The sequence below is a fragment of the Molothrus aeneus genome, chromosome 24 (genome assembly GCF_037042795.1).
Source record: "Molothrus aeneus isolate 106 chromosome 24, BPBGC_Maene_1.0, whole genome shotgun sequence".
In the NCBI taxonomy this organism is placed as follows: domain Eukaryota; kingdom Metazoa; phylum Chordata; class Aves; order Passeriformes; family Icteridae; genus Molothrus; species Molothrus aeneus.
This window is the reverse complement of record NC_089669.1, coordinates 5,217,562-5,237,310: the sequence shown is the minus strand read 5'-3', so window position 1 is coordinate 5,237,310 and position 19,749 is coordinate 5,217,562. Positions and strand designations below refer to the sequence as shown.

Below are 19,749 nucleotides of genomic sequence, written 5' to 3'. Positions count from 1 at the left end.
ACCCCGTGTTTTTGGGGAGCAATGCCTGCTCGGGGGTGGGCAGTGCCCATATTGGGGGGCCATAATGTCCACATCGGGGGGTGGGGGGGGTTAACTCTATTAACCCTATTTTGGAAGCACCGCTGTCACTTTGGGGGGATCCAATCCCATCTCTCGCGGGGCTGCGATGCCCGCTCGGGGGGGACGTTAGGGCTGAACCGGGGGGTAACGACTGTCCCCGAGGAGGGGCTTGGGCTGTCCCGGGGGTCCCACAGAGCGGCCTGGGGGGGCTGTCCCGGGGAGCACACGTCTGTCCCGGGGGTGTCACGGCTGACCCCACACGGGTACAGGGCGCTCCTTTGGGAGTGTCACGTTTGTCCGGGGGCGGGGGGGGCACGGCTGGCCCAGGGCTGTCACAGCCCCATCCCGTGTCTTGCTCCCCCCCCAACCCTCCAGCGCCGCAGCCACCTCCTTCCTCCTCCTCCTCCTCCTCCTCGCCACATCCTCCGCCCGCCCCATCCTCTTCCTCGTCCCGGTTTCCGGCCGGGCCCCGCCGGGGACTTTGGTCCATTCCCGGGTTCCTGCATCAATCATCAACCAGGGGAGGGAGCGGCCGCTGCGGCCCCGCCGCCGTAAGAGTCCCCCGGGCGCCCCCCGTCATTCACCCCCGCCCCCATCACCATCATCACCATCATCACCATCATCACCGCCAGCATCAGCCCCTCCGCTCCTCCCCGGCCCCCCTGGAGCCGCCATGTCCTCTGCCCCCCCGGCCAAGTGCTCCTTCAAGAAGCGGGGTAGCCTGCAGACCCCCAGCCCCGCAGGTGAGACCCCCCCCAGATACCCCGAGGGGACAGCCCAGGGGACAGCCAGGTCACGGCCCGGGGGGGGGTGGCGATGCTGCGAGTAGGGGGGATCAGTTTGGGGGGGCAATGCCGCCGTGCTGCTCCGAGGGTTTATTTTGGGGACGGGGGAGCCCCCAGCGTGTCCCGGCACCGGGAGGGGTGGCAGCGGCGGGGGGGGCCCTGCGTGTCCCCTCCCGCCAGCGCAGCGCCTCGGTGGCGCAGTGAGAGCGGAGGAAGAGGAGGAGGAGGAGGAGGAAGGAGGGGGGGTGGACCCGGTTTGGGGGGGCTCCGCGGGGGCGATCTCGGGGGGCACTGGGTGGGGGGCAGTAGTGGCACTGGGTGGGCAAGGTGGCACTTTGTGGTTGGCACTGTTGAGAGAGGGTCTCAGGGTGCCACTGGGGCTGTTCCCACACGTGGGTGGCACACGTGTGTTCTGGGTGGATGGCAAATGGTGGTGGTGACACAGGGTGAGCGTGGTGACATCACCGGGGTGAGGTGGCACTACGGGGTTGTCACCTGGCTGGTAATTCTGGGGGGGGTCTAGGGGCATCACCGGGGCTGCTCCTGGCTCTGGTGACCCATATTTGTCCTGGGTGGGTGGCACAGGGTGTTCTGGATGGTGGCACGAGTGGGCGAGGTGGCACCTTGGGGTTGTCATCTGTCTGGCACCCGTGTTGAGGGGGATCTTGGAGTGCCACCAGGGCTGCCACCTGTCACACGTGGGCAGCACAGGATTTGTCCTGGGGGCACAAGGCACCCTGGGTGCCCCAGGAGAGGCACCACCAGCACATCTGATGACACCAGTGCCATCCCTGCCCTGGGTGACACAGCCCCCATTCCCATTGGGGTGATGCAGGGAGCAAATGGGGTGGAGGCTCCTGTTTAGGGGTCAGGGGACCTGGATCTTCCCCCAGGCTGTGCTGGGTGGAGGGGCTCTTACTGGTGGACCCAGTTTAACCAGTAGGACCCGATTTCCAGTGCCCCCCAGGCTGGTGTGTGGGGGGTTGGGGTTGCAGGGGGGGGTGTTGGCACTGGGGTGGCACTGGGCATCCCCCAGCCCCAATGTCCCAGTGCTGGTGGGAGCAGGGGGCTGTGGGGCAATGGGGTGGGTTTGGAGGGGGGACAATGTCACCTCCCTTGCCCCCACTGTAGGGATGTGTCCCCTGTGATGGGGGGATAGGATGGGGAGCAGGGAGGTGGCACTGGCAGGGACCCCAGTGCTGTGCCCCCCATGCCATGGGGGTCCTGCAGCCCAGCCCTGAGCCCCTCATTCTCTGTTGGCTTCTTACAGCCCCCAGTGGGGCCAGCAGCCCTCCCAGTGCCCCGGGGGGATTAGAGGGGAGGGGGTCCTCTTCCCCTTCAGCTGCCTCAGTTTCCCCATCATCCCCATTGGGAAGAGCATCCCAGTTCCACGGTGGGGAGGGGGGGCTGATTAACCCCTTCCTGCCCAGGTGGGGGTCCAGACCCCCCTGGCTGACGTTGTCCCACTCCCTGCAGAGCTGCGGGGGGGGCCAGGGGCCCGACCCCTGCAGTCAGCCTGGTCCCTGCCCGGGACCCCCCACAGCCTGAAGCATTTCCCGGTGGATCTGCGCACGTCCATGGATGGCAAATACAAGGAGATCGCTGAGGTGGGTCTGGGGCACCCAGTTTGCCACGTCTGGGGGGGGTGAGCCTGTGTTGGGGGAGTGGGGGGTCTCCCCTCCATCCTTCCTCCCTATCCTCCCCAAACCCTCCTCCCTTCCCACTTCTTCAGCTCTGAGTGTGGGAATGAATCCATGCGCCTTTCTCTGCCAACCCAGGGGTTGAGGTTCATGGCAGGGCTGAGGCTGCACCCAGCTTATGGCAGGGCTGCTCTGGGCTCAGCTCACGGCAGGGCTGCTCTGGGCTCATGGCAGGGCTGCTCTGGGCTCAGCTCATGGCAGGGCTGCTCTGGGCTCATGGCAGGGCTGCTCTGGGCTCAGCTCACGGCAGGGCTGCTCTGGGCTCATCATGGCAGTGCTGCTCTGGGCTCATGGCAGGGCTGCTCTGGGCTCAGCTCATGGCAGGGCTGCTCTGGGCTCAGCTCAGGGCTGCTCTGGACTCAGTTCAGGGCTGCTCTGGACTCAGCTCAGGGCTGCTCTGGGCTCAGCTCACAGCAGGGCTGCTCTGGGCTCAGCTCACAGCAGGGCTGCTCTGGGCTCAGCTCACATCAGGGCTGCTCTGGGCTCAGCTCATGGCAGGGCTGCTCTGGGCTCAGCTCACAGCAGGGCTGCTCTGGACTCAGCTCAGGGCTGCTCTGGACTCAGTTCAGGGCTGCTCTGGGCTCAGCTCATGGCAGGGCTGCTCTGGGCTCAGCTCAGGGCTGCTCTGGACTCAGTTCAGGGCTGCTCTGGACTCAGTTCAGGGCTGCTCTGGGCTCAGCTCAGTGCTGCTCTGGGCTCAGCTCACGGCAGGGCTGCTCTGGGCTCAGCTCACGGCAGGGCTGCTCTGGGCTCAGCTCAGTGCTGCTCTGGGCTCAGCTCACGGCAGGGCTGCTCTGGGCTCAGCTCAGTTCAGGGCTGCTCTGGGCACAGCTCAGTGCTGCTCTGGGCTCAGCTCACGGCAGGGCTGCTCTGCAGGAGCTGTTTTGCCGCTCGCTGGCTGAGAACGAGATGCGCACGGCTCCCTATGAGTTCCCTGAGGAGAGCCCCATCGAGCAGCTGGAGGAGCGGCGCCAGCGCCTGGAGCGCCAGATCAGCCAGGACGTCAAGTAAGCCTGGGGGGTTCCCCCTGTGTGCACCCCAAATCACTGGAAGGGAGCCCTGCACGGGGCCAGGCCACGTCCCCGCCCCAAGAGGCTGTCTCTGTGCCAGCTCTGTGTGCCCTCTCCCGTGGGTGTCGCACTTGGTGTCCCCTTTGCAGTGAGTTTTTGGCTGGTTTCTGTCTGGTTTCTGTTGTTTTGGCATTAACGGGGTGTTTTCTCTCCCCGGCCCCCCCATTTCTCTCCCCCTCGTCCCCCCGGCTGTCCCCCCCCTCCACCGCCGCCTCCTTGTCCCCAGACTTGAGCCCGACATTTTGCTCAGAGCCAAACAGGACTTCCTGAAAATTGACAGTGCTGCGGACTTACAGTGAGTGTCCGGCTCGGTGTCACCGGCCGGGGCCACGGGGGGGATCGGGGACCCGCCTGGCCCCGCTCTGACCCAGCACACCCAAGCATGGAGCCAAGAGGTCCCTCCCAGCCACTCTTACTGACACTGAATGCACCTGGGGAGGGGGGTTGGGGTGAGCTGGGGGTCCCAGCTCTGCTGCTGGCACAGGACCCCTGTCCTGGCCCTGTCTTCCCCTGGATGGGGGGTCTGACGCTGTGTGTCCCCCTCCCTCCTGTCTCCGCTTGGGAGCTGTCTCTGTCGTGAGTTTTTTTTGTTCTTTGTGCCCTTCCTCCTTCCCCCCCACTTTTCATTGTGCTCATCAGGGCTGAGGGATGTGTTTTGGGAAGGGGGACAATGTCACCACCAAAAAGGACACGGGTGGCACAGCTGCTACAACCTCGTGGTGGCATCCCTGGGGACAGCGTCACCATCCTGCCACCCCAGGGCTGGACACAGTCCCTGGGGTGGGGCTCATGCTGCTCGTGGCATACATGGGAATGGGGCAGACCCGTCACTGTCCCACTGGCCACGTCTGTCCCCACAGGCTCTTCAAGGAGCAGAATGACAGCCTGGTGGACCATGTCCCCAAGGAGCGGGAGGCGCTGCTGGAGCGAGAATTCCAGCGGGTCACCATCTCTGGGGAGGAGAAGTGTGGGGTGAGCCTCCCCCTGACCCCCCTGCAAACCAGGCAAGGGTCTCCAGGCTGCCAACCCCAGCTTGGGGGATGGTTTTTTGTTTGGTGTCCCCTCTCCAGGTGCCCTTCACCGACCTGCTGGATGCAGCCAAGAGCGTGGTGAAGGCGCTCTTTGTGAGGGAGAAGTACATGGGGCTGTCCCTGCAGAGCTTCTGCAAGACCACGGCCCGGTACCTGCAGGAGCTCTCCGAGAAGCCCCTGGAGACCCGAGGCTACGAGGAGGTGCCTGAGACCCCCGTGGCTGCTGGTGAGCACTGTGGGAGGGTCTCAGTGCTGAGCTCGGGTGCTGAGGAGCTTTTGGGGTGATGTTGGGTGTCTCCTGACTGCAGATGCCCCCGTGCACCCCCCGTTTGCTGAGCAGCACCCCTATGAGATGTGGGATCCCCAGAACATGCCAGCAGACCTGGGCTTCGGGCTGAAGATGGTGGATGGTGTTGTGCACGTCTACACCAAGCAGGACATCACTGACAAGTGAGTTTTGGGAGGGGGAGGGTCCTACTCATTGGGGTGAGGAGTTTTTGGGGGGGCTGTGTGACTCCCACATGTGTCCCCCGCCAGGAGCACGGAGCTGGACCTGCCATACCCCGACCTGCAGGAGTTCATCGCCGACATGAATTTCCTCATGGCTTTGATCATCAATGGGCCCATGTAAGAGGAAGGGTCCCATGGGAGGGTCCCACCCTGGAGGGGATCCCATGATGGGGGTGTGACAGGACCCAGGGACAGCCCCAAGGACATGGCAGTGACTCTGGCACACGGTGCTGGTGCAGCTCCCATGTCCTGTCCACCCTCACCTATGTCCAAAAGTCCGTGTTCCCATATCTTTTGGGGCACCAGCCTTTTGGGGCTGGATGTTCTGCTTCCTCACCCCCAAACTGAGCTCCTCTTCCCTGTTGTGGGCAGCAAATCCTTCTGCTACCGCCGGCTGCAGTACCTGAGTAACAAATTCCAGATGCATGTGCTGCTCAATGAGATGAAGGAGTTGGCGGCCCAGAAGAAGGTGCCTCACCGTGACTTCTACAACATCCGCAAGGTACCTGGGGATCCTGAGCTAGTCCTGGGTCCTGGAGGGTTCCTAGCTTGACTGGGGAGCTCTTGGAGGGTCCCAGGGCTGAGCATCACCTCCCTGGTGCAGGTGGACACCCACATCCATGCCTCGTCCTGCATGAACCAGAAGCATCTCTTGCGCTTCATCAAGCGGGCGATGAAGAAGCACCTGGATGAAATTGTCCATGTGGAGAAGGGGAAGGAGCAGACGCTCAAGGAGGTGTTTGAGACGATGAACCTCACAGCCTACGACCTGAGCGTGGACACACTGGATGTCCATGCGGTATGGGAGGCTCCCAAACCTGGGGATGAGTGAACCCCATCCTTGGCTGGGGTGTGGGATCTTCTCCAGGGGGTTTTCCCAGGGCACAGGGGGTTGGTGGGGGCTTAGGTGGGTGATGGGGACTCTCAGGTCACACCTGTCCCACGTTCAGGACCGGAACACCTTCCACCGCTTCGACAAGTTCAACGCCAAGTACAACCCCATCGGGGAGTCCATCCTGCGCGAGATCTTCATCAAGACAGACAACCGTGTCTCGGGGAAGTACTTTGCCCACATCATCAAGGTGGGCCACCTCCCCTCCTCGTGGTGGTATAACTCATGTCCCCGTCTGGTGGCCAAGCAGTGACAGTTGTCGCTTGTCCCTTCCCATCAGGAGGTGATGGCAGACCTGGAGGAGAGCAAGTACCAGAACGCGGAGCTGCGTCTGTCCATCTACGGGCGCTCGCGGGATGAGTGGGACAAGCTGGCCCGCTGGGCCGTCAGCCACCGTGTGCACTCCAACAACGTGCGCTGGCTCGTGCAGGTGCCCCGGCTCTTGTGAGTGAAGGGGGTACAGGAACCCTCACTTGGGTTGGGGGGATGCAGGCCACCCCACTATCGGAATTAAATACCAATATAGCCGGATGGAACGTGCCTGGGCTCGTCTGGCCCTTGCTGCTCGACCAAGGGTGGCAGCTGTGGTGGTTTCACCTCAGAGACACCTTTGGCTGGCTGGATGCTGCAGCTGAGCACTTGGGACAAGTCCAGGCATGCAGGAGCTCAGGTTTACCTCTGCTGGAGAGGCTTCAAGGCGAGGTGAAGGAAAAGGAATCGGTTCTGATGGAGGGCTTGGATCCAGAGCTTTATTCTGGCCCACAGGCCTCTGGATCCAGCACCAGCTCCAACAGAACCACCGAACCGAACCCCGTGGTTGCTGTTCCTTTTAACCCCAGGGAGAGGGGGAGGGAAGGGGCAGGGATCCCACCAACCAGGTAAGGGAGGGGAAGTCTCAGGGGACAAATGACACCTGGATGGCCCAATGTCCCCAGGGCTGAGAGGCAGCTTTTGAACTTCGCCAATCACTTGACGCCCTTGCTGGAATGCCAAGATTGACAGACAGCACTCAGCTGGGGCAAGGGAGGGGAAGGGAGAGGGCATTGGCACACCTGGGGAAAGAACAGGGATGACTGAGACAGGCTATTACATCACACCACAACACCCACTGCTGGCTGGGGTGGGGTGGGGAGGGGGGAAGCCGGCTCTGAGTGGGGTCCATTCCCTGCAGTGACATCTACCGGACCAAGAAGCAGCTGGCCAACTTCCAGGAGATGCTGGAGAATATCTTCCTGCCACTCTACGAGGCCACGATCCACCCAGCCCAGCACCCAGAGCTGCACCTCTTCCTGGAGCATGTGAGTGCTGCATCCTGTTCCTGGAGACACCCCGGCCCAAACCCGGCTGGAGCGAGGGGTGGCATCCCACCCTGGGGCTGTCTGTCCTGCAGGTGGATGGCTTTGACAGTGTGGATGATGAATCCAAACCAGAGCATCACATCTTCAACCTGGATAGCCCTTTGCCAGGCAACTGGGTGGAAGAGGACAACCCACCCTACTCCTACTACCTGTACTACATGTATGCCAACATGACAGTGCTCAACCACCTCCGGCGGTAAGGACATGGGACATCCCCAATTCCCCCATACCTGGCCAGGAACCTGCGCCCCTCAGGAGGTTCTGGGGAGGTCACAGAGTGATGCTGACAGTCAAACACCCCTTGCAGGAAGAGGGGCTTCCACACCTTCGTCCTGCGCCCACACTGTGGTGAGGCTGGTCCCATCCACCACCTCGTGTCGGGGTTCATGGTGTCAGAGAACATCTCCCATGGGTTGTTGCTGCGCAAGGTGAGTGGGGATGGGGTGTCTGGGGGGGCTGGGGGTGTGGTGGGACCCCCCCTTACCCTGCTGTGCCCCACAGGCCCCTGTGCTGCAGTACCTGTACTACCTGGCACAGATTGGCATTGCCATGTCCCCGCTGAGCAACAACAGCCTCTTCCTGAGCTACCACCGCAACCCCCTGCCCGAGTACCTCTCACGAGGGCTCATGGTCTCCCTCTCCACTGATGATCCCCTCCAGTTCCACTTCACCAAGGTGAGCATTTGGGGGGCACCAGCCAGTGAGGGGCTGTGGGGTGGGCACGGGCTGGGTGATGGGATGAGGCTGGTAGTGGGGTGGGGTTGGTGGTGAGGTGGGGCCACTGGCAGCACTGATGGATTCTGGAGGGTGCTGATGGTGTAGAGGGGATGGGAGGAGGTGGGGACCCCCATCCTGCCTGAGGGGTCTGTGTGGCAGGAGCTGAGGGGTGTCTGTCCCCAGGAGCCCCTGATGGAGGAGTACAGCATCGCCACCCAGGTGTGGAAGCTCAGCTCCTGCGACATGTGTGAGCTGGCCCGCAACAGCGTCCTCATGAGCGGCTTCTCCCACAAGGTGAGGCACAATCCCTCATTCCAAATTCTGCAGTTTGCCTATTCCTGATTCCCATTTGCCCCCATTTCTCCATTCCCCAATTCCTCCATTCATTTGCCCAACTCCCTTCCCAATTCCCATTTGCCTCCATTCCAACGTTCCCATCCCCAATGCCCACATTTGCCCATTCCCACTCCTAGTTCCCCCATTCCCAATTCCCATTCCGACTTCCAGTTCTCCCATTCCCAACTCTCATTCCTTCCCAGTTCCCCCATTCCTAATTCCCATTCACATTCAGTTGCCCATTCCCTCATTGCCAATTCCCATTCCCACTTCCAGTTCCCCCATTCCCAATTCCCATTCACACTCAGTTCCCCCATTCCCAATTCCCATTCACACCGTTGTCCATTCCCTCATTGCCAATTCCCATTCACACCCAGTTGTCCATTCCCCCATTCCCAATTCCCATTCACCCCCAGTTGCCCGTTCCCTCATTGCCAATTCCCATTCACACCCAGTTGTCCATTCCCCTATTGCCAATTCCCATTCCCACTCCCAGTTCCCCCATTCCCACTTCCCATTCACCCCCAGTTGCCCATTCCCACTCCCAATTCCCCCATTCCCAATTCCCATTCACACCCAGTTGCCCATTCCCTTGTTCCCAATTCCTATTCACTCCCAGTTCCCCCATTCCCAATTCCCATTCCCACTTCCATTTCCCCCATTCCCAACTCCCATTCCTTCCCAGTTCCCCCATTCCCAATTCCCATTCACACCCAGTTGCCCATTCCCTTGTTCCCAATTCCTATTCACTCCCAGTTCCCCCATTCCCACTCCCAATTCCCCCATTCCCGTTCCCCCTCCCTGTGCACTGGGAGCACTGGGAGCACTGGGGCAGCCCCGGGGCTGTGTCCCCCCTCCTCAGGTGAAGAGTTACTGGCTGGGTCCCAACTACCTGAAGGAGGGTCCGGAGGGGAACGACATCCGCCGCACCAACGTTCCCGACATCCGCGTCAGCTACCGCTTCGAGACGCTGTGCCAGGAGCTGACCCTCATCACGCAGGCGGTGCAGAGCGCCGAGCTGGAGCCCATCCAGGAGGAGGACGTGCTCACCATCTCCCTGGGCACCCACTGACCCCCCAGATCCCCCCTGAGCCCCCCAGGGCTCCGCCGCCGTCCCCCCGCCCGCTCCTGCTGCTGTCCCGGTGCTGCTGCAGGGCGCGGCGTTTGTTGAGTCCTCTCCGTTTCATCTTGGTTTGGTTGTTTTATGGGTGGTTTTTTTTGTCTTTTTCTGTTGTTTTTAACTGGCGTCTCCTTGCTGGCTTGGGCCCTGCTGGCACGAGGAGGTGACACAGGGGAGGGCACAGCCAGGGGGTCCTGGATTTACCTCCCAGTGACAAGTCGGGGTCCTGGGTGCCGCTGTGGTGACAGCGTGGGAGTGCCAGCCCAGCCCCAGCTGGCTCCTGATGCCCTTTAACCCTGGTGCCCTCTCAGCCTGCTCTTCCAGCCCGTGGGGACAACCAAAGGAACCCAGAGCTGAGGTCTCTGCTGTCGGTGAGGACACAGTGGCCCAGAGCACAGGGGGATGGTGCCTGGCGGGGGATGCTCCATCCTCATCACCACAGGGAGGAAGGCAAGGGGTGGCATGGGGAATGTTTCATCCTCACCACCTCAGGGATGAAGGGAAGGGGGAGCAGGTGACAATGTGTCCCTGTCCCCAACACTCCCAGGAGATGTTTGTTTGTGGCCCAGATCGGGCTGGACCAGGCTTCTCCCATCTCTGTGGGGCATTGCCCCCTCTATCCCTGCAGTCTCCCATCCCAGTGCTGCTCATCTGCATCTGGAGCCAGCATTCCTGGGAAAACCCGATGGCGACTAAAAAAACAACAAAGTTTTGAGAAAAAAAAACCTAACCGAGCATGAAAAATAAAAATATTTAAGTAAAACACTGGAGTTGAACTGAGGGGAGGGAGGAAGCGCAGCCCCAGAGGGAAACTGAGGCACAGAAGGGGGTTGTGTGTGCCTTCATGCCTTGGGTTTGGGGGTGCCCAGGGTGATGTGGGAGGGTCAGGGGGCGGATTCCGAGCGGCGCTGGCAGCGGCAGCGCTGGCGGGAGGCCCGGGCACCGAGCCCGCAGTGCTGACGCCACGGGGAGGGGACAGGGGAGGGTCCTGTCCCGGTCCGTCCCAGTCCGTCCTGGTCCGTGCTCTCGCAGAGCGTCGGGCGGGTGTCACCATGGTGGTCACACTGGGCTACTGGGACATCCGTGGGGTGAGTGGCATCGAGGGGTGACAGTGGCACGCTGGGGACGGGGGTGGGCACGGCCGGGGGAGTGTTGGGGGTCCCAGAGCGATGTGGGGGTGCTGGGGGTCCCGGGGTGTGGGGGAGAGGTCCGGGGGGGCTTTGGGGTGCCAAAAGCGGGTGCTGTGCCCCCCAGCTGGCCCACGCCATCCGCCTGCTGCTGGAGTACACCGAGACCCCGTACCAGGAGCGCCAGTACCGCCCCGGCCCAGGTGAGGGGGGCACGGGGGTGTGACCACAAATCCCCCCCGCCCCCAACCCCCTCGATCCTGCTCTGTCAGAAGGGGGGGGACGCCCCCACTCGGCAGCGTGTCCCGCCACCCCCTCCCGCCAGCTCGGGGCTGTCACCTTTGTCTCCCCCTATGAAAGGACCTTGACCCCTCTCAGGGCCAACGTTCTCCCGTGTCTGTCCCGGGACGGGTCAGAGGCTGTCCCGGGGCGGGGGGGGGACACTGGGGAACACCCCTAGGGCTGTGGGGCAGAGGGTCTGGGGGGGGACGGGGACACCCCAATGCCCGCACCCCCAGTGCTGTGGGGCAGAGGGTCCGGGGGGGGGAACACCCCAATGCCCGCACCCCCAGTGCTGTGGGGCAGAGGGTCTGGGGGGGGGGGGGAACACCCCAATGCCCGCACCCCCAGTGCTGTGGGGCAGAGGGTCCGGGGAGGGACGGGGACACCCCAATGCCCGCACCCCCCATTGCTGTGAGTGCCATGAGGGGGGCAGAAGGTCTGAGGGGGGGACGGACACCCCCAATGCCCCCAGTGCCCGCACCCCCCAGTGCTGTGGGTGCCACGAGGGGGGCAGAGGGTCTGGGGGAGCCCCCCCCAATCTCTCTGCCCCTCCAGCCCCTGACTATGACCCGAGCGACTGGACCAACGAGAAGGAGAAGCTGGGGCTCGACTTCCCCAACGTAGGTGATGGGGGGGGTGTATGGGGGGTTTAGGGGGGATCTCCCGGGCTGACCCCCACCCCCGGCACCCGCAGCTCCCGTACCTCATCGACGGCACCACCAAACTGACCCAGAGCAACGCCATCCTGCGCTACATCGCCCGCAAGCACAACATGTGTGAGTGGGGGGGTCCCTGTCACTGGGGTTTGTAGGGGGTGGGCTGTGAAAAATGCCAATCGCTTGTTTTTAAAAGTTTAAAAGGGTAATGATAATAAAAATATAATAATATAATATAATATAATATAATATAATATAATATAATATAATATAATATAATATAATATAATATAATATAATATAATATAATATAATATTATATTATATTATATTATATTATATTATATTATATTATATTATATTATATTATATTATATTATATTATATTATATTATATTAGTATAGTATATACTCGTATATAATATATAATATTATATATATAATATTATACTACTGTTATTATAAAAATAACAATATAATTAGAGTAATAATAATTCGGACAATTTGGATTAGGACAATATGGGACGATAAAAACAAGGAGTTGTTGGCAGTCCAGGTACCTCTTTCTGGGCAAAATAAGTGTGAAAAAGGACCCACGTTAACAGAGGATTAACCCTTAAGAACAACAGCCTGTTGCATATTCATACACCTCATTCATGATACATAAATTCCATTAAAACAAAGGATTCTGTCTGGTCAGTGTCAGCTTCTTCCTCCTAATCCTGATGGTGTCTTCAGGGCTGAGTGAGGCAGGAAGAAGTTCGTTTCTCCTGATAATGGAGCAATAAATTCCCTTTCTCTGACAGATTCAGGTGTCCTGTGGCTGCTCTCTAGTGCCAGTATTGTCACTGTTAGGCTGGATGTGACACACACACACGATCAGGGTCCAAGAACAAAAAGTTTTTATTCTGCATGTTCTCTAGTTTATATACTCTTAACAAGGCACACTCTTAAGTCATTAACTACACCACAATAATTTATTATATTCATTGGTGCAGAGCAATTAACGTCAATATAATTAGCAAAAGTTTTAGAGAAATTTAATAAGGCACTTATACAAATCTACTTAGGCACGTAGTCTAGCTTACAAAAATTCATGTATCTTTTCTAATCTGTTTCTATGCTGATGGCCTTGCCTTCTTCCTTGCTATGGATACACTTTAAAATCATCAATTGTTACTTCTATTAACTCAGCTTTGCTTGCAGGCCAGCTGTCAAACCCCTCCACAAGTACCTCATTCCTTTCTTAAAAAAAAATCTCACATACATGGTTTCTGTTTTAACATTATGTTATAACCTGAACTATATTTAACACACTACTTAAAAAATTAATACAGCATAACTTTCTAGCACAACACATGTAATATTAATTTTAATATTTGCAAAAAGCCAATCATAAAATATGCATTTTTCACATGGGCTGACACCTCCCCACCCTGCAGGTGGTGAGACAGAGGAGGAGAAGCAGCGTGTGGACCTGCTGGAAAACCAGCTCATGGATTTGAGGATGAATTTTGCCCGGCTCTGCTACAGCCCTGACTTTGTGAGTGCCCCTGGGGGGGGCACGGGGGGACAGATCCACCCTGTGGTGGTGTTTGAGGGAAGAGATGAGGATCTGACTCCATGTTTCAGAAGGCTGATTTATTATTTTATGATATATATTATATTAAAAGAAAATGCTATACTAAAACTACACTAAAGAAGGAGAAAGGATTTCATCAGAAGGCAAGAAAATAATGATAACAAAATCTTGTGACTGACCAGGGAGTCTGAGACAGCTGGACTGTGATTGGCCATTAATTAGAAACAACCAGACAAGACCAACCCCAGATCCACCTGTTGCATCCCACAGCAGCAGATAACCATTGGTTACATTTCGTTTCTGAGGCCTCTCAGTTTCTCAGGAGAAAAAATCCTGGCAAAAGGATTTTCCATCAAATAAATCAGTGACATCCCCCCTGTGGGGACACTGAGCCGCCCCTGGCACTGGGGCACATCCCTGGCACTGGGGGTGATGCCCCAGGGTTCTGGGGGGAGCAGCCCCCCAAACTGTGCCCCCCCTGCCCTGCAGGAGAAGCTGAAGCCGGCGTTCCTGGAGCAGCTGCCCAAGAAGCTGCAGGAGCTGTCGCGGTTCCTGGGCTCCCGGCCCTGGTTTGCAGGGCAGAAGGTTGGTGGGGGATGCTTGGGGGTTTTGGGGGGGTCTCTGTGGGGTCTGACCGCCCCTGGCCCTCCCCCAGCTCACCTTCGTGGACTTCCTGGCCTATGATGTGCTGGACCAGCAGCGCATGTTCGTGCCCGAGTGCCCCGAGCTGCAGGGGAACCTGGCGCAGTTCCTGCAGCGCTTCGAGGTGAGCGGGGCCGGGACAGCCCGGGGCCACCGCGGTGTCCCGGCCCCACCTCCGTCCCTGACACTCGGTGTCACCATTCCCCCGCCCGCTGTGCCCTCACCATCCCCAACACCTCAGTGCTGTGTCCTTGTCCCATCCCAAGCCCCGTCCTTAAATCCCCGGTGTTTGTCTCCATCCCATTCCTGTCACCCCTGTGACCCCTGCCCTGACTCCTGGTGTCCCAATCCCTGTCCCTGACGCCCCGGTGTCCCCATCACTGACACCCCAGTGTCCCCATCTCATTCCTGACACTCCAATGTCCCTGTCCCACTTCCTGATGCTTCAGGTTCCATTTCTGTCCCCATCCCTGACCCCCTGGTGTTCTCATTCCTGTCCCCAACACCCCGATGTCCCTGTCCCCATCTCAGCCATCCCAGTCACTCCATCCCTGACCCAAACACTCCAGTGTCCCTGTCCCCATCCCAGACACCCCAGTATCCCTATCCCAGCCACCCCAGTGTCCCCATCCCTGTCTCCATCCCAGCCACCCCAGTGTACCCATCCCTGTCCCCAACACCCCAGTGTCCCTTTCCCCATCTCAGACATCCCTGTCCCAAGCACCCTGATGTCCCTGTGCCCATCCCAGCCACCCCAGTGTCCCCACCCCTGTCCCCGTGGTGTGTCCCTGTCCCCACGTGTCCCCATGTGTCCCCCAGGCCCTGGACAAGGTCTCTGCCTACATGCGCTCGGGGCGCTTCATGAAGACCCCGATTTTCTGGCGCACGGCCAAGTGGTGCAACACCAAGGAGTGAGGGGCTGACCCCCCCTGCGCCCCCAAATCACCCCCAGAGCTCCCCAATAAACCTCGGGGGGCTCCCCCTCCCTTGTCTGTGCCGTGTGGGATGCCCTGAGCTGCCGAGGGGCTGTGGTGGGAGCTGGGGTGACCCCGCATTTGTGGGGTGACCCCTGCGGGTGTGGGACCCTCCTGGGTCTGGGATGGGGGGAGCCATTCCCGGGGACATCCCTGGGATAAGGGGGACCCCCGTGGAGGCTGTGGGGAGCAAGGTGGGGTCCCCATTCCCCCCAGGATAGTGAGACCCTCCTGCAGGTGAGGGGGGACCCCGATGAAGCTTGAGGGGGGGTCACAGAGGGACTCATGGCCCCCAAGATAAGGGGGTTCCCATGGAGTTTGGGGGGTTGCAAATTTCCGCCAGGAAAAGGGGGAACCCCAAAGGAATTTAAAGGGACTGCAGAGGAATTAAAAGGAATTGGAAGGAATTTAAAGGAATTTAAAGGAATTTAAGGAGCTGCAAAGCCCCAGAACAAGGGGGTTCCCATGAAGTTTAAGGGTTGAAAATTTCTCCCAGGAAAAGGGGGAACCCTAAAGGAATTTAAAGGGGCTGCAGAGGAATTGAAAGGAATTTATAGGAATTTAAAGGAATTTAAGAGGCTGCAGAATAAGGCAGCCCCATGGAGTTTGTGGGGTGGCAGTGCCCCCAGAATAAAGTGGTGCCGTGGGGATGGATGGGGTGTGCCACAGAACCCCTCGGATAGGGAGGACCCCCTGGAATATAGGGGGTCACAAAGCCACGGGCATGGGGAGGGTCACAGAACCCCCTGTTACAGGGGACCCCCATAGAACTTGGGGTGGCCTCAGACTCCCCAGGATAAGGAGGACCCCATGGAATTTAGGGGGTCACAAAGCCACGGGCATGGAGAGGGTCATAGAACCCCCTGTTACGGGGGACCCTCCGAAAACTTGGGGTGGCCACAGACCCCCCAGGATAAGGGGGACCCCCTGGAGTTCGGGGCGCTCACAGAACCCTCCAGACAAGGGGGTTCCCATGACGATGGGAGGGTCGCAGAACTCCCGGGATAAGGGGGAACCCCACGGGGTTTGGGGGGTTGTGGAGCCCCCGGGATAGGGGGGGTCCGTGCGGGCGGGGGGGAGGCACAGAACCCTCTGCTAAGGGGGACCCCGCGGAGCCTCGGGATAAAGGGGGACCCCCGGGATAAGGGGGATCCGATAAGGGACAGCCCCGGGATAAGGGGGAATCCCGGGATAAGGGGACCCCCCAGGGATAAAAGGTTCCGTGCGGGGCAGGGGGAGCCACAGAACCCTCGGCTAAGGGAGACCCCGCGGAGCTTGGGGGGCCGAGGAGCCCCTGGATAAGGGGGAACCCCAGGGATAAGGGGAAGTAAGTCCCGAGATAAGGGAAACCCCGGGATAAGGGGGAACCCCGGGATAAGGGGAACCTCAGTGATAAGGGAGACCCCCGGGATAAAGGGGACCCCCGAGATAAGGGGGGTCCGATAAGGGGAAGCCCCAGGATAAGGGGAAGTCCCGGGATAAGAAGGACCCCGGGATAAGAGGGGATAAGGGGTCCCCCCGTGGAATCCGGTCCCGTTAAGCCCCGCCCCCAACGCCCCGCCCCCGTGTGGGCGTGGTCGCGTCACGGGGGGGGCGGGGCAGCGATCGCGCGGCCATGGCGGTGTTGGGGTACTGGGACATCCGCGGGGTGAGCGGGGACCCGACCCCCCCGGGACAGCCCCGCGCGGGGCAGGGGCTGCGCGCACCCCAAAGGCGCCTCCGGGGGTGCCCCTGCGCTTTTTGGGGGGATTTAAGGGGTTTTCGGGGTTTCCCCCGGTTATTTGGGGGGTTTCGGGGGGGTCCCCTTGGTATTTCGGGGATGTTCGGGGGGGTTTGTGGGGTCCCTGCTGGTTTCGGGGGTGGGGGCTGTGGTGGTTCCGCTGCACTCGGGTGGGGGCTTGGGGGGGCTCTGGGGTTCCCTTTTGGCTTGGGGGGGCTCTGGGGTTCATTTTGGCTTGGGGGGGAGCTCTGGGGACCCCTCTGAGCCTTTAGGGGGCAGCCAGGGGTCTGTGGGGGTCCCACTGATCTTGTGGGGGGATGCGGGAGGTCCCTTTGGGCTCGTGGAGGTCTCCGGGGGTCTCCCCTGGCTTCTGGGGGTTTGTGGGGAGTTTTCGGGGGTCTCCTGTGTCTTTTGGGCAGTTGTGGGGGTCCCTCTGGTGTTTTGGGGGAGGCGGCTCTGGCCCCTCCTCCACCCCCGCTCCTCATTAGCACATTCCTAATGAGCTCTAATGAGGCTCCCTCATTAGTCTTGGGGGGGAGCCTTGGGGGGCTCTGGCGAGTCCGTGGGGGTCCCTCTGGTGTTTTGGGGGGTCTTGGGCTGCCCTCCTAACCTTGGGAGGAGCTGTGGGAGCCCCTCTGGTGTTTGCGGGGTCTGTGGGGACCCTCAGGTGTTTTGGGGAAGCTGTGGGAGGTCTCCTTGATCTTTTGGGGTGGTCTGGGATGAATTGTGGGGTCCTGCTGCACTTGGGGGTGGGAGGATGTTGCTTTTGGGGGGGGGTCCCCCTGTGCAGGGGGTGCTGACTGGGGGTGCTAGGCAGGGGGGGCAGTTTGCCCTCCCCTGTGCCTCAGTTTCCCCCTGTGTGAGGCAGCTGCAGGCTCACGTTTGGGGGCTGTTTTTGGGGTGTCTCACTGATCCCCCTCCCCAGCTCGCCCACGCCATCCGCCTGCTCCTGGAGTACACAGAGACACCCTATGAGGACAAACTCTACAGCTGTGGGGAAGGTGAGGGGGCTCAGGGGGTCCCCACACCACCCTCAGCCTCTTTTGGGGCTTTTAGGGGGACACAACATCCCCCAAACCTCCCCTTCCCTTGCAGCTCCCAACTATGATAAGAGCCAATGGATCAATGAGAAGGAGAAGCTGGGGCTGGACTTCCCCAACGTAGGTGTCAGGGGCTGGGGGGGCTGGGGCTGTCTGGCTGTCCTGGTGTCCCCATGTCCATCTGTCCCCATGTCCCTCTGTCCCTCCAGCTGCCCTACTTCATCGATGGCCCCACCAAACTGACCCAGAGCAACGCCATCCTGCGCTACATCGCCCGCAAGCACAACATGTGTGAGTGGGGGAGAGGGATGGGAGAGGGATGGGAGTGAGCTTGGAGTGGGGTTAAAGCCGGGGTTGGAGTGGGCTGGGGGTGGGGCTGGAGTTGGGTTAAATTGGGGCTTGGAGTTAGGGCTGGAGTTAGGGCTGGAGTGGGTTTAGAGTTGCGATTGGAATTGAGATGGGAGTGGGATTCAAACTGGGATTGGACCTGGGATTGCAGTGGGATTAAACCTGGGATTAGAGTGGAGCTGGAGTGTGATTGGAGTTAGGCTGGAGTGGGATTGGAGTTGGGGTTAAATTTGGGATTGGAGTTGGGATTGGAGTGGGGCTGGAGTTGGATTAAATTTAGGGTTGGAGTGGGTTTGGAGTTGGGATGGGAGTTGGGCTGGAGTGGGATTGGAGTGGGATTAAAACTGGGTTTGGAGTGGGGCTGGAGTTGGATTAAATTTGGGCTTGGAGTGAGTTTGGAGTTGGAGTTGGATTGAAGTTGGGGTTGGAGTAGGGTTAGTCTTAGGGTTGGGTTGGGAGCTGGAATTGGAGTTTGGTTGGAGTTGGGATTGGAGTAGGGCTGGAATTGAATTGGGATTCAGTTGGGCTTGGTTTGGGGCTGGAGCTGGATTGGGGTGCAGGTTGGAGCTTAAAGGGACCCACAGGCAGGAGTGGGGCTGGGGTCAGGGAGGATTTGGAGCAGCAGGGATGGGATCAGGGAGGGTTTGGGCCCCCAGTGCTGACCCCCCTGTGCAGGTGGTGAGACAGAGGAGGAGATCCTGCGTGTGGACATGCTGGAGAACCAGATCATGGATTTCCGCATGAGCCTTGTCATGGTCTGCTACAACCCTGACTTTGTGAGTGTCCTGCAGGCAGGGGGACCCTGTGCCAGCATTGGGGACCCCAGACTGGGAGGGTGCTCCCCAGGGTGGCAGTCTGGGGCTGCCCATCCTCACCCCTTCCCTCCTCCCTCAGGAGAAGCTCAAGCCGGGCTACCTGGAGCAGCTCCCGGGGAAACTGAAGCTCTTCTCCAACTTCCTGGGGGACAGAAAGTGGTTTGCAGGGGAGAAGGTACTGCCAGGGCTCCCGAGGGGGCTGAGGGGCTGGGGAGGGGGTTTGTCCTCACTGTGTCCCCCTGATGTCCCCAGCTGACCTTCGTGGACTTCCTCATGTTTGACGTGCTGGATCAGAACCGCATCTTTGAGCCCAAGTGCCTGGAGCCCTTCAAGAATCTCAAGGACTTTGTGGAGCGCTTTGGGGTGAGCAGGGGCACCCCGAGGTCACCCCTGGGTGGGGCTGCCGTGGTGGGGGCACCCCTGACCCTCTGTGTGTGTCCCCAGGCTCTGGAGAAGGTGGCTGCCTACTTGAAGTCCAGCCGTTTCCAGAAGATGCCCATCAACAACAAGATGGCCAAGTGGGGCAACAAGAACTTGTAGGAGCTCAGCTCGGGGCTCAGAGGGTGGGGGGAGTCCTAACCCAGCCCCTCCAGCACCCTCCACCCTTGGGGGGGGGACAGCACCACTGGCATGACGCCCCCCAAGGCAATAAATCATTTTTAGATGTGGCACCCTGAGCCCCCACAGGCCTTGTGGTGTTGGGGGTCACCTTAGTGCCCCCCACCTGTGCCAGGGGGGTTGGTGGGTGTCAGGTGAGGGGAGATCCCTGCCCCAAGGGGTGGTCCCTGCCCCATGGGACCCAGTCCCCAGTGTGGCTGGGTTGGTTTAGGGCAGGAGCTCAGCCTGGTGCTGTTCCCAGGGTAAAGGAGCCCTGCGGCTCCCTTCTTCCCGCCCCCGCTCCTCATTAGCACATTCCTAATGAGCTTTAATGAGGCAGCCCTGACAAAGGCCGGGGGGGAGGGAGGGAGCATTGGTGCCTTGCCA

The 19,749-nt window shown here is 59.9% G+C and overlaps 3 protein-coding genes across 4 annotated transcripts; all 3 read left to right on the top strand.

Moving 5' to 3' along the window:
* Positions 1–625: 625 nt before the first annotated feature.
* On the top strand, positions 626–10,342 carry AMPD2 (adenosine monophosphate deaminase 2). Its single transcript, XM_066565307.1, has 18 exons — positions 626–803; positions 2,322–2,452; positions 3,422–3,552; positions 3,842–3,910; positions 4,476–4,587; positions 4,686–4,872; positions 4,955–5,096; positions 5,184–5,273; positions 5,529–5,658; positions 5,761–5,955; positions 6,107–6,238; positions 6,329–6,492; positions 7,220–7,346; positions 7,439–7,602; positions 7,714–7,834; positions 7,908–8,081; positions 8,307–8,417; positions 9,322–10,342. The coding sequence occupies exons 1-18, from the start codon at positions 734–736 to the stop codon at positions 9,529–9,531; spliced, it is 2,460 nt and encodes an 819-aa protein (XP_066421404.1). The 5' UTR covers positions 626–733; the 3' UTR covers positions 9,532–10,342.
* Positions 10,343–10,558: 216 nt separating this feature from the next.
* LOC136566120 (glutathione S-transferase 2) lies at positions 10,559–14,860 on the top strand. Of its 2 annotated transcripts, none has more exons than XM_066565107.1 (8): positions 10,559–10,667; positions 10,834–10,909; positions 11,544–11,608; positions 11,683–11,764; positions 13,087–13,187; positions 13,716–13,811; positions 13,882–13,992; positions 14,688–14,860. In XM_066565107.1, the coding sequence occupies exons 1-8, from the start codon at positions 10,632–10,634 to the stop codon at positions 14,781–14,783; spliced, it is 663 nt and encodes a 220-aa protein (XP_066421204.1). In that variant the 5' UTR covers positions 10,559–10,631; the 3' UTR covers positions 14,784–14,860. The 2 variants fall into 2 exon arrangements, with proteins under 2 accessions (XP_066421204.1, XP_066421203.1); XM_066565106.1 differs by lacking the exon at positions 14,688–14,860 and adding an exon at positions 14,110–14,681.
* A 1,559-nt stretch (positions 14,861–16,419) lies between these two features.
* On the top strand, positions 16,420–19,436 carry LOC136566122 (glutathione S-transferase Mu 1-like). The gene is made up of 8 exons (XM_066565108.1): positions 16,420–16,490; positions 17,488–17,563; positions 17,658–17,722; positions 17,812–17,893; positions 18,626–18,726; positions 18,845–18,940; positions 19,018–19,128; positions 19,210–19,436. Exons 1-8 carry the CDS (start codon positions 16,458–16,460, stop codon positions 19,303–19,305), a joined length of 660 nt encoding a protein of 219 aa, XP_066421205.1. The 5' UTR covers positions 16,420–16,457; the 3' UTR covers positions 19,306–19,436.
* Positions 19,437–19,749: the final 313 nt, after the last annotated feature.

Bases quoted from the DNA above. Each gene is read 5' to 3' on its own strand.
- AMPD2 (XM_066565307.1), top strand. From the start codon at position 734: ATGTCCTCTGCCCCCCCGGCCAAGTGCTCCTTCAAGAAGCGGGGTAGC. The intron at 5,659-5,760 runs GTACCTGGGGAT...TCCCTGGTGCAG, and splicing joins ACTTCTACAACATCCGCAAG to GTGGACACCCACATCCATGC. The intron at 7,835-7,907 runs GTGAGTGGGGAT...TGTGCCCCACAG, and splicing joins ATGGGTTGTTGCTGCGCAAG to GCCCCTGTGCTGCAGTACCT.
- LOC136566122 (XM_066565108.1), top strand. From the start codon at position 16,458: ATGGCGGTGTTGGGGTACTGGGACATCCGCGGG. The intron at 18,727-18,844 runs GTGAGTGTCCTG...CTCCTCCCTCAG, and splicing joins TCTGCTACAACCCTGACTTT to GAGAAGCTCAAGCCGGGCTA. The intron at 19,129-19,209 runs GTGAGCAGGGGC...GTGTGTCCCCAG, and splicing joins ACTTTGTGGAGCGCTTTGGG to GCTCTGGAGAAGGTGGCTGC.
- LOC136566120 (XM_066565106.1), top strand. From the start codon at position 10,632: ATGGTGGTCACACTGGGCTACTGGGACATCCGTGGG. The intron at 11,609-11,682 runs GTAGGTGATGGG...CGGCACCCGCAG, and splicing joins TGGGGCTCGACTTCCCCAAC to CTCCCGTACCTCATCGACGG. The intron at 13,188-13,715 runs GTGAGTGCCCCT...CCTGCCCTGCAG, and splicing joins TCTGCTACAGCCCTGACTTT to GAGAAGCTGAAGCCGGCGTT.